The sequence below is a fragment of the Eutrigla gurnardus genome, assembly GCF_963514095.1.
Source record: "Eutrigla gurnardus genome assembly, chromosome: 12".
Lineage (NCBI taxonomy): Eukaryota > Metazoa > Chordata > Actinopteri > Perciformes > Triglidae > Eutrigla > Eutrigla gurnardus.
The window spans coordinates 24,893,486-24,908,294 of record NC_139926.1 but is presented as its reverse complement, the minus strand read 5'-3'; the positions used below and the strand labels follow the sequence as shown (position 1 = coordinate 24,908,294).

General features: G+C 41.6%; 2 protein-coding genes across 3 annotated transcripts in view; one reads left to right on the top strand and one right to left on the bottom strand.

The window, feature by feature from the left end:
- Positions 1-3,399: 3,399 nt before the first annotated feature.
- Positions 3,400-7,448, bottom strand: neurod1 (neuronal differentiation 1). Its single transcript, XM_084023047.1, has 4 exons — positions 7,312-7,448; positions 5,493-5,734; positions 4,663-4,892; positions 3,400-4,562 (listed from the first exon to the last, which is right to left on the bottom strand). The coding sequence occupies exons 2-4, from the start codon at positions 5,720-5,722 to the stop codon at positions 3,982-3,984; spliced, it is 1,041 nt and encodes a 346-aa protein (XP_083879173.1). The 5' UTR covers positions 5,723-5,734; positions 7,312-7,448; the 3' UTR covers positions 3,400-3,981.
- A 2,666-nt stretch (positions 7,449-10,114) lies between these two features.
- The window catches only part of itprid2 (ITPR interacting domain containing 2), a 31,317-nt gene continuing 26,622 nt past the window's right edge, over positions 10,115-14,809 (top strand). For both annotated transcript variants that reach the window (XM_084023020.1, XM_084023019.1), the window contains exon 1: positions 10,115-10,242. The gene's annotated coding sequence lies outside the window, so the exon portion shown is untranslated. The remainder of the gene's footprint in view (positions 10,243-14,809) is intronic.

The window sequence follows — 14,809 nt, the reverse complement described above, 5'->3', positions numbered from 1 at the left end:
CGGGCGTGCACGCTCCCGCGTTCATTCCAAGCGGGATTGCGCACACAGCGAGTGGAATTCTACGGGGTCTCCAAACGTCCTGGCACTACCTGAAGGGTGGGAGATTATGGAGGGCTGCTCCTTCAAAATAATTATCTTAAATACAAATGTAAAAATATGACTATAATCAGCATTACCAGCTTTTTTTTGCAAGTTCACATTAAATCTGAGCTTGATAAAAAAAAAAAAATTATGTGTTCTTGCCTTCCTCTGAAGGAACCTCATAGGCTCACTGTGGGCTACTAGATATATATTATACTTTTATTATAGGATACTTCCACCACTGTCAGAAAAAAATAGAAACTTTCTCAAAATATTGTCTTATTATCTCAAAAATTATCTGAAACTTTCTCAAAATAATGATTTGTTTGTCAAAAATATTGACTCATATCCCAAAACATTGACTTATTTTCCCAAAACATTGACTTATTACCCCAAAATATTGACTTATTATCCCAAAATATTGACTTATTTCCCCAAAATATTGACTTATTTCCCCAAAACATTGACTTATTATCCCAAAACATTGACTTATTATCCCCAAATATTGACTTATTACCCCAAAATATTGACTTATTACCCCAAAACATTGACTTATTATCCCAAAATAATGACTTATTACCCCAAAATATTGACTTATTACCCCAAAACATTGACTTATTATCCCAAAATAATGACTTATTACCCCAAAATATTGACTTATTTCCCCAAAACATTGACTTATTATCCCAAAATATTGACTTATTATCCCAAAATATTGACTTATTTTTAAGGCTACATTGTTAAGTAAACTCCTCCATTCAAAATATAAGTACTAAGGTATTATCAAAAAGAAAAGGTATAGTCTCCTCAGCATGCTATCACATAGTATTTCTCAGTACTATTTCCGCTCAGGGAGCTAGCCAGCTAGCCTTTCTTTTAACCCCGCCTCCCAGCCCTTCGTTCTCGGGGCTCAATCACACGAACTATTCAGGTGTTCGGACCGTCGAGTCCATCTACAGACACGTCTATCCAAAAAATACGCATACCAGCACCCTTATCTACCGCACTGTCCTCCAACTGGATGTGATTTTAAAAGGGCCAACCAATCAGAGAGCAGGATGTTTGCTGGCTGTGGCATAAACACCATATTATGAGTGTGTGTGTGTGTGTGTGTGTGTGTGTGTGTGTGTGTGTGTGTGTGTGTGTGTGTGTGTGTGTGTGTGTGTGTGTGTGTTGATGACAGATGGCTGAGTTTAAGCTGCATTAATCAGTGTTATGATCAGCCAACAGACTGAAACACAAACCCTCTATCACAAAGACAACGGCTACAACTACGGATACTACGAACACTGCGGCTGCATTATAAATAAAAAACCTTAATAACTTCCTCCAAGAATAGAAACAGCTGAGCATTTTTCTCCGGATCTGTGTATTTATATCACAGTTTTGTCATTGAATTTAAAGTAATTTCCCCCATAATTGTTACTTAATAACATGGTGGGGTTGTTTTTGTTTCCAGATAACTCATGAAATGAATGATTAATAAACTTTTAATATAGTTTGAACAGGATGCTGCAATGTGACTTCTTTTTCTCATTGTTATTCCACTTTAACAGGGAGGCTAAATGGTGGGATATGGCCACCATATTGTCCCTGTTGACTTACACACTAGCATGCACACACACACACACACACACACACACACACACACACACACACACACACACACACATACATGCACACACACATGCACAGCAAGACAGCAGTGTGTATGGCGGGGGGCTCTCATGCATAAACGAGATCATTTTCATAAATTAAAATCTTGCCTGCAGAACGAACATCTGTGCCCTTCACACACACACACACACACACACACACACACACCCACACACACACACACACACACACACACACACACACACACACACACACACACACACACTGTGATTCTGTCCTTCAGTGTGTGTGATAATGCTGTTAACGCGTTAACAGGGTTTTCTCTGTAAGGCGATACGTGTTTTTTGCTCCATGATGTGCTTAATGATACTTGGAACGTCAAATCCACGTCACGTGGAAACCTCGTATCTCCAGACGTTTTAATCTGGTTTTATCTGACGGCCTGAATTCACTTTAACGACTGCAAGTTTGAGAGCTGATTTCTCTAATAATGTTGAAATAAGTTTGTTGCAGTTTATACTAATGATATAACTAATGATTATTATTATCACTTCATCTACTGATTAGTTTCTGGATTCATTATAATAGTGTATAACACGTATCATCCTAATTAACTGCTGTGATTTCTTTTCTGTTTGTCATGTATAGTTTTATTCAAACACTTTGAAAATAGTTGAATTCATTTGAAGTGAAATCAGGCCAAACTGGACTGAAGAGGACTCAACTATCCTGGTTACAACCACGGTAAACTGGACTTGAGTGGACTAAACTAAACCAAACCACAGTGAACTAGACTGAAGTGGACTAAACTAACCCACAGTGAACTGGACTGAAGTGGACTAAACTAAACCACAGTGAACTGGACTGAAGTGGACTAAACTAACCCACAGTGAACTGGACTGAAGTGGACTAAACTAACCCACGGTAAACTGGACTGAAGTGGACTAAACTAAGCCACAGTGAACTGGACTGAAGGGGACTAAACTAACCCACAGTGAACTGGACTGAAGTGGACTAAACTAAACCACGGTAAACTGTACTGAAGTGGACTAAACTAAACCACGGTAAACTGGACTGAAGTGGACTAAACTACACCACAGTGAACTGGACTGAAGTGGACTAAACTAACCCACAGTGAACTGGACTGAAGTGGACTAAACTAACCTGACTTACTGGACTGAAGTGGACTAAACTAAACCACGGTAAACTGGACTGAAGTGGACTAAACTAAACCACAGTGAACTGGACTGAAGTGGATTTAAACTAACCGACAGTGAACTGGACTGAAGTGGACTAAACTAACCTGACTTACTGGACTGAAGTGGACCAAACTAACATGACTAACTGGACTGAAGTGGACTAAACTAACCTGACTTACTGGACTAAAGTGGACTAAACTAACCTGACTTACTGGACTGAAGTGGACTAAACTAACCAGACTAACTGGACTGAAGTGGACTAAACTAACCTGACTAACTGGACTGAAGTGGACTAAACTAACCAGACTAACTGGACTGAAGTGGACTAGACTAACCAGACTAACTGGACTGAAGTGGACTAAACTAACCAGACTAACTGCACTGAAGTGGACTAGACTAACCAGACTAACTGGACTGAAGTGGACTAAACTAACCAGACTAACTGGACTGATTGCAGGTGATTTGCTGCGTCGCTGCTGATGAACAGAGTCTCTCAGATGAATCACACTGAATTATTTTTAATGAAAGGCCTTTATAAACATCTATCTTATAAAATATGAACAAGAGTCACATGAAATGTCAACAGAACGCTACAGGAACGTTATAAAAAGCAAAAAGTAAAAACCACGTGAACAACATGAACGTTTTCCGCCCGACCCCCCGACTCAAAGCCGCCTTACGCACAGACCCAAAAATAGAGAAATCTTTATTCTTTCAACATTTGGAATTATCAGCTGAGTATAACTCAGGTTTGAACAAAATTGCATAGTTTCCTCCAGATTATTGCTTATCGATAATTTTTTTAAGTGATAATGTGGACAATAACGAGACATTCAGAGAGAGAGAGCGTCTCCTGCAGGACGAAGCGCTACAAAAGAAGGTTACATCATCGGCATGATCGTCGACGTCGCTTCCTCCTCAGAGACGAGGAGGAGGAGTCATGGAGCCTGAAGCAGACAGAAAGGGGAAGAGATAGAAGGTAAGACAGCTATGAAGGGACAGACAGACAGAGCTGTCTGTCTCTCCATATGACTCTGTTCGTCTCTCTGTCTTCATCGGTCTCAGTCCTTCGTCCTCCCCTCCTTCAGGAGTCCTGGAAGATGGCGTTCAGCTGGGCGTTCATCATCCGCTCATGGTGCGAGTGTCCATCAAAGCCCATCATCCCGTCCACCTGCAGCTCCCCGCACCGTGGGTTCGAGCCGCCGCCGCCGCCGTACATGGCCGGGTGTCCCCCGGCACCTCCTCCTCCTCCTGCTGCTCCTCCATAGTGCACGCTGAAGGAGAAACTCTTGTCGTACTCGGCGGCCGCCACGGCCTCATGCTTGAAGGATGAGAAGTTCCCGTTGATGCTCAGCGGCGGGCTGAGGGGCGGGTCGAACGCCGGGCCGGCGTCCGACACCAGGACGCCGTCGAAGAAGGGCTCCAGCGGGCCGTAGGGCTGACCTTTGACCTGGTGGAAGATGTGGGAGGGCTCCATGGTGCCGTAGGGCGGGCTGGGTAGGCCGGCAGTCAGCCCGGGGCTCTGGTAGGAGTAGTGTCCGGGGTAGGTGGCGGCGCCGGCGGGGGGCAGGTGGACCGGCAGGTCGGGCGTCTGCTCCGGCAGGAAGGTCCGAGGGTTCAGCTGCAGGCAGCCGGCCACCAGGTTCGTGGTTGGCTGAGACAGACCTGAGAACAGAGGGGCCATAATCAGTCAGGTCAACACATATCAAGCATCAATGTAGGGGGTCTAGCTGGACCCGGTTCAGGTCTGTGAGGTAGCACTCACCTTTGCAGAGCGCCTGGACGAAGCTCATGAGGTCAGGCGCCTTGCCGGAGCGCAGGACTTCGCTCAGGGCCCAGATGTAGTTCTTGGCGAGGCGGAGCGTCTCGATCTTGGACAGCTTCTGGGTTTTGGAGTAACACGGGACGATTTTCCTCAGACTCTCCAGAGCGTCGTTCAGCCCGTGCATGCGGTTCCTCTCCCGGGCGTTCGCTTTCATCCGACGGACCTTGAACCTGCAGAGAAAACGTAACAGAATTCCCGACGTTAGAGGCTAGGAGGCGAATGTCGGTTAGAGGACGTAGCATTCGTTAATGGCAACTGTCCGTGGTCCTGAAAACGACACTCCTACAGTTTAAAGGGACTTTAAGCAATAATAAAAACATCAGAACGCTTTAAGGAATATGTGGATCATCTATTAGCCAAAAAATATCGGTAAAAAAAAAAAAAGACTACAATTTTGTATTTATTTTTTGGTGGGAGGTGCTCGTTACTTCAGTTACGATGTTTTTGGGGAAGGCGTCTTGAGTTTGAGAAGGTAATTAAGACGGATTATACAATTATCATAGTCGTTACAGTAAAAACTGCTATGGCTTCTGGGTAATGAAATCTCATGGTCCCACTTGAACAAATAATTCTTTTCTTTTTGTATTTTCATGAAATAATGATTTTGACGCCTGCTCAGTGAGTAATTTGATGTTTTCTCGCTTTACAAAGATGATCTGAGCCAGTTTACGGATCAGATTTCCATCAAATCTGCGGTTCACAATCCTGCTCCTCAGAGGATGAACCCTCAAGACAATCTTTACACTTTTCCACATTCTAAGCTCCTTCACCTCTGAATACGAGCCTTCGTCATCTTCTTCTTCTTCGGCCCTCGCCTCTTGGGTTTGTTCTCGCCATCTTCGTCCTCCTCCTCTTCCTCCATGTCGTCTTCCTCCATGTCGTCCTCCTCCAGATGGAGGAGGTTGTCCTCCTCGTCTTCCTCTCCTCCTTCTGAGGCGCTGTGAAGCTCCTGCTGCAGCGACTCCACCGACTCCTGCTCCTCGCGCGCAGACCTGGTCATGATGCTGATTCTCTGTGTAAAGCCAGTAAACATCCTCATTAGAAATCAATTAAAACCTCATTATCACATTTAATCTCCGTAGGAGCAAGCTGATTAATAGAAAAATAATTAAAATGCACATTAGACTATGATTAGAATATACAAAAATAATCTTGCAGCTCTTTAATAAATTAAATGCATGATAAAGTCACACCCTATTAAATCATTCTTTTTTTTATCATTTTCATATGACCACCTTTGAGTAACATGAATTCAATCTTTTTCGCAAAACAACAATGGATTATATTCTTTTTTTTGCTCCAAACTTTATATTTACTTTTTGAAATTAAAGTTTTGTCCACTGAATTTATTTTTTGCAATTTCACCATTTAAAGACATAAACCCAACATGTATGTGTTTATTTAACATGAAAAGATTTATTTCCATTTGGATCAGACCCAGAATAATGACCTTCTAATGAACTGAATCCGCTGGCAAAAGCATGAATTATTAAGTTTTATTATAATAATGATAATAATACTAATATTAACTGGATTGAAACACAATAAAACATCTTTAAATAATTAATATGAGCTGCTGTGATTCGTTCATTGAAAACAGTCAGTTTTTAAAAATCTCAATCTGATTCCAAACAGAATCTTATAATAAATATAACAACGTGTCGTCTGGTGTAAATCTTAATTTATGCGGCTTTCAGGTGAGATTCTTCTTTCGTGTCTGTGCGCGAAAAAGGGAAACTTGCGCAGAAGGTAATGACTACTTAGAAATAAAATAAATCAATTATACGAAATGCACCTTTAGTCAAATAACTGAAGAAAGTTCTAGGACTATTTCATTTAGGCTACAGCAAAATCACACATTTGACGTTGGCTGCGTTACAATAGTTCAATAGTTTTATATTTAAAAAGCTAATGCCTAAAACTGTCGGAATAACACGTCTTCCGTTTAATTATTGATACAATATTAAAATCCGCAGCTTTGGAGACTGAAAATAATAGTTTTTATCTGTTGAACAGTTTAAAAACTGGTTTTAATTAATGAGCGGGAGATTTACTGACCTCTTAATTAAACGTGAAAGTGGAGGCTTTTAAATCACACTCGATATTATTAATACTAAAATATTTTTCCGTCGTTTCTGGTGCCCGTAACGGCAGACCGACAGACATGTGGAGGTGAGACAGGTGGAGGTGAGGGACGGACCACGAATAACGACTAATAAACTGAATAAAACTAAATAAACGAATGAAATAAAAGCGTTTTATTATATTCAGAGAAGAGGCAATAATAGATATAATTAAAGGAATTAAAAAATAGTCCCATATTATCGAAATTAAACAAAATAAATAGAAACAATATATTTAATACCTTATTGGACTGAACGCATGTTAATTTATGTTTGATACAGATACAGAATTATTTAACAACCGAATCACTGTTTATGATTTTAAATTAGTATTAATAGATTATTCATATAGCCGATAATTAATCGGATGCATCGCCCTGAAGGACGAGCATCCGAAGAACCAATGACAGGAGGAATGCATCGATCAGATATTAGTTATTAATCCGTAAAAGAACATAAAAGCTACCTGTTGTAATAAGATGCCGTTCCGTCAGATCGCACGCATCCCGCGCGCTCCAGTTGCGTGTCCGGTCGTGATTGTGCGTGAAGTCCTCTCAGCTTTCTGAGGTGTGTGTGTGAGAGGATGCTGCTTTTATACCCAGCATCTCACACACACACACACACACACACACACACACACACACAGAAAACACACTCACATTGGGGATGGAGGGGTAATTAGCATATCGAGGCCACGCCCTCCCGGCACGCGCCATATGGTGGGTACGTCATTAAAACGGCCCCGGGGATCACGTGACAAATCTTCCATTTGTACCAGCCAAGAGTGTCTCTCTCTCTCTCTCTCTCTCTCTCTCTCTCTCTCTCTCTCTCTCTCTCTCTCTCTCTCTCTCTCTCTCTCTTGTGAGGAAAGTTGACCATCTGTCGCCACGTACAACTACGCATGCGCACAGGCAAACGCCACACTCGTCATGCAAGGTGTGTGATGTTTGATGCTGATGCTGCTGCTGCTGCTGATGATGATGATGGTGATGATGATGATGACATTGGACCACCTGGAGATGGGGTCCAACTGATCCAGGAGCAATGCATTCTGGGTGCATCCAGATGATGGGGTCCAAATGACCTTGCTACCTGCCTGCCGTGGGTTCAGAACTTCAGGTGTTGCATCGACTTCAGTCTCCCTGTCGTTTCCTCTCACCTTTACCTGAATTATAAGTTAAAGTTTTCCACAGTCCAAATATGTTCACGTCCCCTTACCTGGTTTGCAAAAACTCCAAGATGGCGACGGCCAAAATGCCGAACTCGAGGCTTCAAAACCGTTGTCCACAAACCAGTGGATGACGTCACCACGACAACAGCCAATTCTTACATACAGTGTATGGATTTAGGCTCGCGCAGACATTCATGCTCCCCAGAGGATGAATCCTCATGATTTTAGATTTAGCAGCAGGTTGGTATATTTTTTGTTGGCTATTATGGGATGGATTTACATGGAATTTGGTGCAGATCGGCCCTGTGACAACTAATGACGTTCCCATCGGCCTCAGCTAGCAAATGTTAGCACGCTAACAGACGAAACATAACACCTGCTGAACATGAGCATGTTAGCATGCTAACGTTAGCGTTTAGCTCAAGGCACCGCTGCCTATACAGCCTAACCCTAACCAGGTGAGGGATCCGATGGGCGTGGCTTATAACGGCAAAAGGAGGGGCTTTTCCCATCAGTCCACATCCACCGACTCAAACTGGGCCAATCAGAAAGAGGCTGCGGACTTTGGACCAGGCCGTTCTCCACTGAAGAGGTTGCTATGGCGACATTAACCCGGTTGCTAGGAGGTTACCAGGCAACTTTATAGGGCCCGCTTGTGTGTGTGTGGATCCTCCGACAGCTAATGGTTAACACAAAATCAATCGAACCCGTCTCTTTGGGATTGATGAATATAAAACTTTATTAATTTATTTATATATTTATTTATCTCGGTGTCGCTCATTAATTCTGATTGTGACGTGTGACGACAATAGACTTCTAATAACGTAGAGCGACTCGCTGCTGAATAACAACTATTACTCTATACTGCAGCCTGCGTGGTGAAGGTCAGATTAACCTATTCATAAGAACCAAGCAGCCAATGAAAAGTCAACACGCACACACACACACACACACACACACACACACACACACACACACACACCACACACACACACACACACACACACACACACACACACACACACACACACACACACACACGGCAGTACATCATACTCTGATTAACTTCTTAACTGTCAAATCATTTAACTATACAAACATTAAATAACTGGTTTAAAACAAACCGTAATGTAGTTTTAAGCAGATATGCCTTAATTAAATTGTTTTAAATGTAGGCTACTTTTCCTATGAAGACGTGTTTTTATATTATTACAACTGTACTTTATGTTACTTTTCATTGTTGTGTGTTTAAACAGCAGCCTGTTATAATTCTTGACAAAAACACAATGTAATTTGTGTTATTAAAAGTTAAATACACCCTTTACAGTTTTTGTTTTTAAGTGTGTGTGTGTGTGTGGGGGGGGGGGGGGGGGGGCTAAGATAATAAGATCAGCTACAGAGAGAGGAAGACTGAGAGAGGAAGACTGATTTATTTGAGTTTACAACATGAGTAAGAAAACGTTTCAAGATCATCGTCAGTTTAATGGTGTTTGGTTTCCATCTGCTGGTTGAATTCAGGTACTGCAGGTCAAAGTTCACCTCACTTTCTTTTCTCTTTCTTTCTTTCTTTCTTTCTTTCTTTCTTTCTTTCTTTCTTTCTTTCTTTCTTTCTTTCTTTCTTTCTTTCTTTCTTTCTTTCTATGTATGTATGAGAAGAAAACACTCAAATAATGTTTGTATCTCTAAATACTACAGTAGTTTAGTGAATGTACTATTACTTACTTACAGTATTACTATTTTCACTGTCTCTGCTGCAACTCAGTGTTTCGACAGTTTATAACAATCACAATGATTGCTTTTTAAAATGTTGTTTAACGTGTGCTGGTGTATTTTACTATGAAACTTATTTTATTTCCTGCAAGTAAAGACATGAGTCATTTTTTTTGCTGTAATTCTTTATTGTAGTACATAGTATGCAAAATATCATACAGAAGATACAGATAACATTTCCATGGGTAGCCTATATAATATAAAAGTACTCAATTTGGTTTAGACGTGGTGCCCCCTCCCCTGTACGTCCTCCTGTACCTGCTGCGTAATGACCAAGTCCGGCCGGCAGGCGTCGCTGTTTCCCAGGATGCCGCGCGCCAGAAGGACACGCCCCCTCGCTCGCCTCCCGCTGGTTTCAGGAAGCGGAAGCAGGAATGTCGGAGTGTTTTTCTGAAAAAGTTTGGACGGATTTGACAGTGCGGCAGCGGCGGACACGAACTGCGGAGAAGCATGACGGTGAGTGGCTAGTACTCGTTCACAGTACCGCTAAGTAGTACTGCTAAATGTAATAGTACTGTTGTTGGTTCGTTGGGGAGTTTTACTGCTGTCAGCGCTGTCCTCCTCCTCCTCCACCTCCTCCTCCACCTCCTCCTCGGTGTCAAACAGACCAACGACTAAACAGGACTAACAAGTTAAGAGATGTAATAACGCGGCTTACTTTTAGTTTAACTTTAAGAATACAACAAATATACACAGTTAAATCGAGCCACATCACTTGTCTATGAAGCGCGACAGTGATGATAGTACATTTACTCTGTTGGTGTACTTCCAACTGATGTAAGCAAGTACAATTTTGAGCTGCTTGTACTGCTAGCTACTTTTGTTTTTTAATACAACGTTATACTTCTACTCTACTACACTTCAGACGGCAGTATTTAATCTGACAACTATAGCTACTTCACAAGTTAGTTTGATATGTTTTTCATTCATTAATATTTCATGGTTCCAGCCTTCTTACTGTGAGTATTTCAGTTGTATTATTTTAATAATTGTATTTAATTTGTGGTTGCAATCTGTGACGATGTGAACTTTGGGACGTTGTGACGGCATTTTTAATTATTATTTCATATCATATATAATCATACAACAGTCAGTACATTTATTATTTTAAAAGTACATGTTTCAAATGCAGTAGTACGTTTACAGTGTACTTTTACAGTGTGTACAGTACTTTAACAGAAGATTATGCTTTTATTACAATAAACCGCTGACCAAAATATTAAATAATAACATTAAAATGTACCGTTAACGTGTTAATGCAACAGTAACAATGATACAAAACTACAATCATATAGCCGAGACATTAGTCAGTCTCAATTAAGAGTACTTTTGATACATTTTGTTCCCAGTACACCTGTGCTATTTACTTTCTGGATGCACTGCTGTTATATACTGTACTTGTACTGTTACAGTATGTTTTCCCCATCATGAAAGTTGTTTTCTATTATCTGTGTAGTTCATACACTGACAAAGTTAATTTTCATTATTTAATTCTACTGATTGTTGCCTCAAGTACCAGTGGTGGAATAAGACCTGGTATACTGGTATTGCAATGCACTGTCAAAAGGACAAGTGTGTATTTTTGCATAGTGTTTGATCTCATAATATACTAAAATGTGCAACTTATGATACTTTTCATCGTTGATTTATGTGTTGATTATTTTCTTGATTAATTGATTAGTAAAAAAATTGTCAAAAACAATGCCAATTATAAGTTCACATCTTCAAATTACATGAATTTTAAAAGAAAAGCTTCAAATCGTCACATTTGCAGAAGCTGAAAACTAAAATGTGTGCCTGAGAAACGATTCCCGCTGGTCGGGGAATTCTTGGAATATCAGGGTCTTTTCAGATTCTTTTTGGAGCAAGTCATAGAATATCTGTGAATTATGTTTGTAACATGTTTAAATTGTAGCTGCTATTTATCAAAATGCAACATTTCCCACACTGTATTTTTCATTACCGGGTTATTTCATGGTTGTCATGGTTACTTGGTTTTTCCAGCGCCAATTTACCACTCACAATAAATGTGCATTGTTCAAGTTCAAACAGTTTTGCACTTACAGCTCACATATTAAAGGCCTGTTTTCTTTGTCTGCTCAACACGAAGGCGGCCTGTTTTTACCTCCATTATAGGTCATGGTGATTCAGCTTTGTAGTCGGAGAAAGTCAGGAAACAGTCAGGGGATCTGACATGACTTAAAGTTGGAACCCTGGATTCAAACAATTAGTCAATTATGAAAATCTAATTGTCAAGCCACTCATAACGAGTTGACGAGCAAACCTCACACTAAGAAGTAGATGTCTTTCTGTGTGTTTTTGCAATCTTTCCCTCTGAAGATGTAATGGAGTAGAAAGGGAAATACTACATACAAGTACAGCAGTGGAGTACTGTATTGTTCTCCTCTGCTTCGTGATTCTTGATTGCTCGGTGCACATGAGGATATAAGTAGAGTCTTTGTTCAGCTTCCAGGGTGTCATCCTGCAGTTCGCCGCAGAACAATGATGCAAACGGGCTTCATGTCCTCGCGTTCACTCTGTTTGAGTCCGCTCCTCCGTGAGCGTGATGGAGCGATGTTCGCAAGTGTGATTTCTTTCATTCAGCCGTGACCTCCGAGTCTGGTTCCTGTCAGTCAGCAGAAAAAGTAACAGAAAAACCTCTTAGCCGTTTTAATGTGAAAGTGCCCGTCACAGAGGAAGTCATTCAGATCCTTTACTGAAGTAAAAGCACCGGTATGTGAAAATACGTATAAGTAACACATGCATTGACAATGTTACATAACATAACAATATTAAAGTTCCCATATTATGAAAAACTGGTTTTCTCTGGTCTCTACACCTATAAACTGGTCTTCCCTGAGCCTGTCAACTCCCAGGATGAGGAAAACAAGCGACTCCTGCATGGTCTCTGTAGCCCCCCTACAGGTACAACGGAGCTCCTACAGGCTGTTCAGATTCCCGTTGTTACGTAACGAAGGGAGTCATTGCATAGGCCGACCTCCTCTGATGATAGGAGATATCCGAGAGGGGGCGTTCATCACCGAGGTGAAGTTCGGTGTGTCCTACGGTGAGACAGCATTGAGATAGCGGTGTTTCACAATGTTGTCGCTCACATCTAGACACGCAGATTGCTCTGTTGTTGGTTGTACAAATCAACATAAGTCCTTATATTCGGTCCCAGCTACAGAAGAACAGGGGGTCAGTACAAAGCTGGCTTTGCCTCGACACTGACCCTCGTTAAAGGATCTGTCCCAACCATACGGGACCAGCAACTTCACCTGAGCCACATAGGCGAGTCATAGCGATACATCCATGTAAACATTGGCGCATGCTACCGCTAGCGTAAGCGGCATCCTCTCCATCTCTTTCCAAGTAGGCGATGACTGACGGAGCTCATTAGCATTTAAAGGTGCAGGTACAGAAACAACCTGTTCTCAGAGAGTTCATTTGAGAAACTTTTAGACAGCTGAAATTCAGGACCACGGATGGCTTTGGGGCAATGCATATCGAATACATTGTTGTTGGACCTCTGACAGCTGTGTGGAATGGATGAAAATCAGTATAATATGGGATCTTTAAAAAAACAACAAAATAAAACCATAAAAAACAAAAAAATCAAAAAACATGTTTTTGGAGAAGAAGAAAAAAAACGCCAACAGACTGGTCTGCAAACTGATTATTATTATTAATATAAATTGTTTTTAAAGCACCCAGTTTCAGCTTCTCAAGTATGTCTCATGCGATAGTTAATTAAATGTGTGACTTAAAAATGACCCCTTGGGGGTAAGAAGTAGAAGTTTTGAAGCTTTTCTGCACCATGAAAACTTTCCTCACCATTGAATCTCTTATTAACCGTCTGAAACTAAACGCAGCTGCTGATCTGTGGAAAGCAGACATTACAAACCCTTAACAGCCTCCTCTCAGCCCACTGGAGTGTTGATACTTGAAGACAGATGTTGGCGTGAAGGACAACTAAAAGGACTCTCTCGGTCTGTGCTGTTGTTGTTGTTGTTTTGCATTTTATATGAGGAATCTAAAAATAAATCCCACTCCCATCTCTCTCTCTCTCTCTCTCTCTCTCTCTCTCTCTCTCTCTCTCTCTCTCTCTCTCTCTCTCTCTCTCTCTCTCTCTCTCTCTCTCTCTCTCTCTGTGTATCTCAGACAGGAAGTTGTTCTGTTATTTATCCTAAACACTCGCTTCCTGTTTCACACGTTCTCATTTGAATTTGGCTGCATGCTCCTCTTCCCCTTGTCCTTCCTCATAGTGAAACCTTGAGTTTTATTTTAGTGAATGACTTTGTGGCTGTATGCCATCGTTTGCTATTTTTAGCAACCATGCAGCCAAATTTGCCATTATTACACTTCCTCGGTAGCAAACCGTGATCTGTTGGTAACAACCAGGCGGCAAACAACTGGCTCTGAGAAGTGAAGTCGATGCTGAAGTGCTTTAAACTGTCATTCCCTCTTCTGGCCACCAGGGGGCGACTCCTCTCTGGTTGTATAGAAGTCTATGAGAAAATGGTCCTACTTCTCTCTGCTGGCCACCAGGGGGCGACTCCTCTCTGGTTGTATAGAAGTCTATGAGAAAATGGTCCTACTTCTCTCTGCTGGCCACCAGGGGGCGACTCCTCTCTGGTTGTATAGAAGTCTATGAGAAAATGGTCCTACTTCTCTCTGCTGGCCACCAGGGGGCGACTCCTCTCTGGTTGTATAGAAGTCTATGAGAAAATGGTCCTACTTCTCTCTGCTGGCCACCAGGGGGCGACTCCTCTCTGGTTGTATAGAAGTCTATGAGAAAATGGTCCTACTTCTCTCTGCTGGCCACCAGGGGGCGACTCCTCTCTGGTTGTATAGAAGTCTATGAGAAAATGGTCCTACTTCTCTCTTGATGTATTATCTCAGTAAACATTGTAAACATGAGTTTATGGTCTCAATCTCTAGTTTCAAGTCTTCTTCAATCCAGCATGATGTTCATTTAGTACATTATGGTCCATTTAGAGTCCACCAGACCAGAAAGCAGGGG

Bases quoted from the DNA above. Each gene is read 5' to 3' on its own strand.
- neurod1 (XM_084023047.1), bottom strand. From the start codon at position 5,722: ATGACCAGGTCTGCGCGCGAGGAGCAGGAGTCGGTGGAGTCGCTGCAG. The intron at 4,893-5,492 runs GTGAAGGAGCTT...TTTTCTCTGCAG, and splicing joins ACGAAGGCTCGTATTCAGAG to GTTCAAGGTCCGTCGGATGA. The intron at 4,563-4,662 runs GTGAGTGCTACC...CTCTGTTCTCAG, and splicing joins CGTCCAGGCGCTCTGCAAAG to GTCTGTCTCAGCCAACCACG.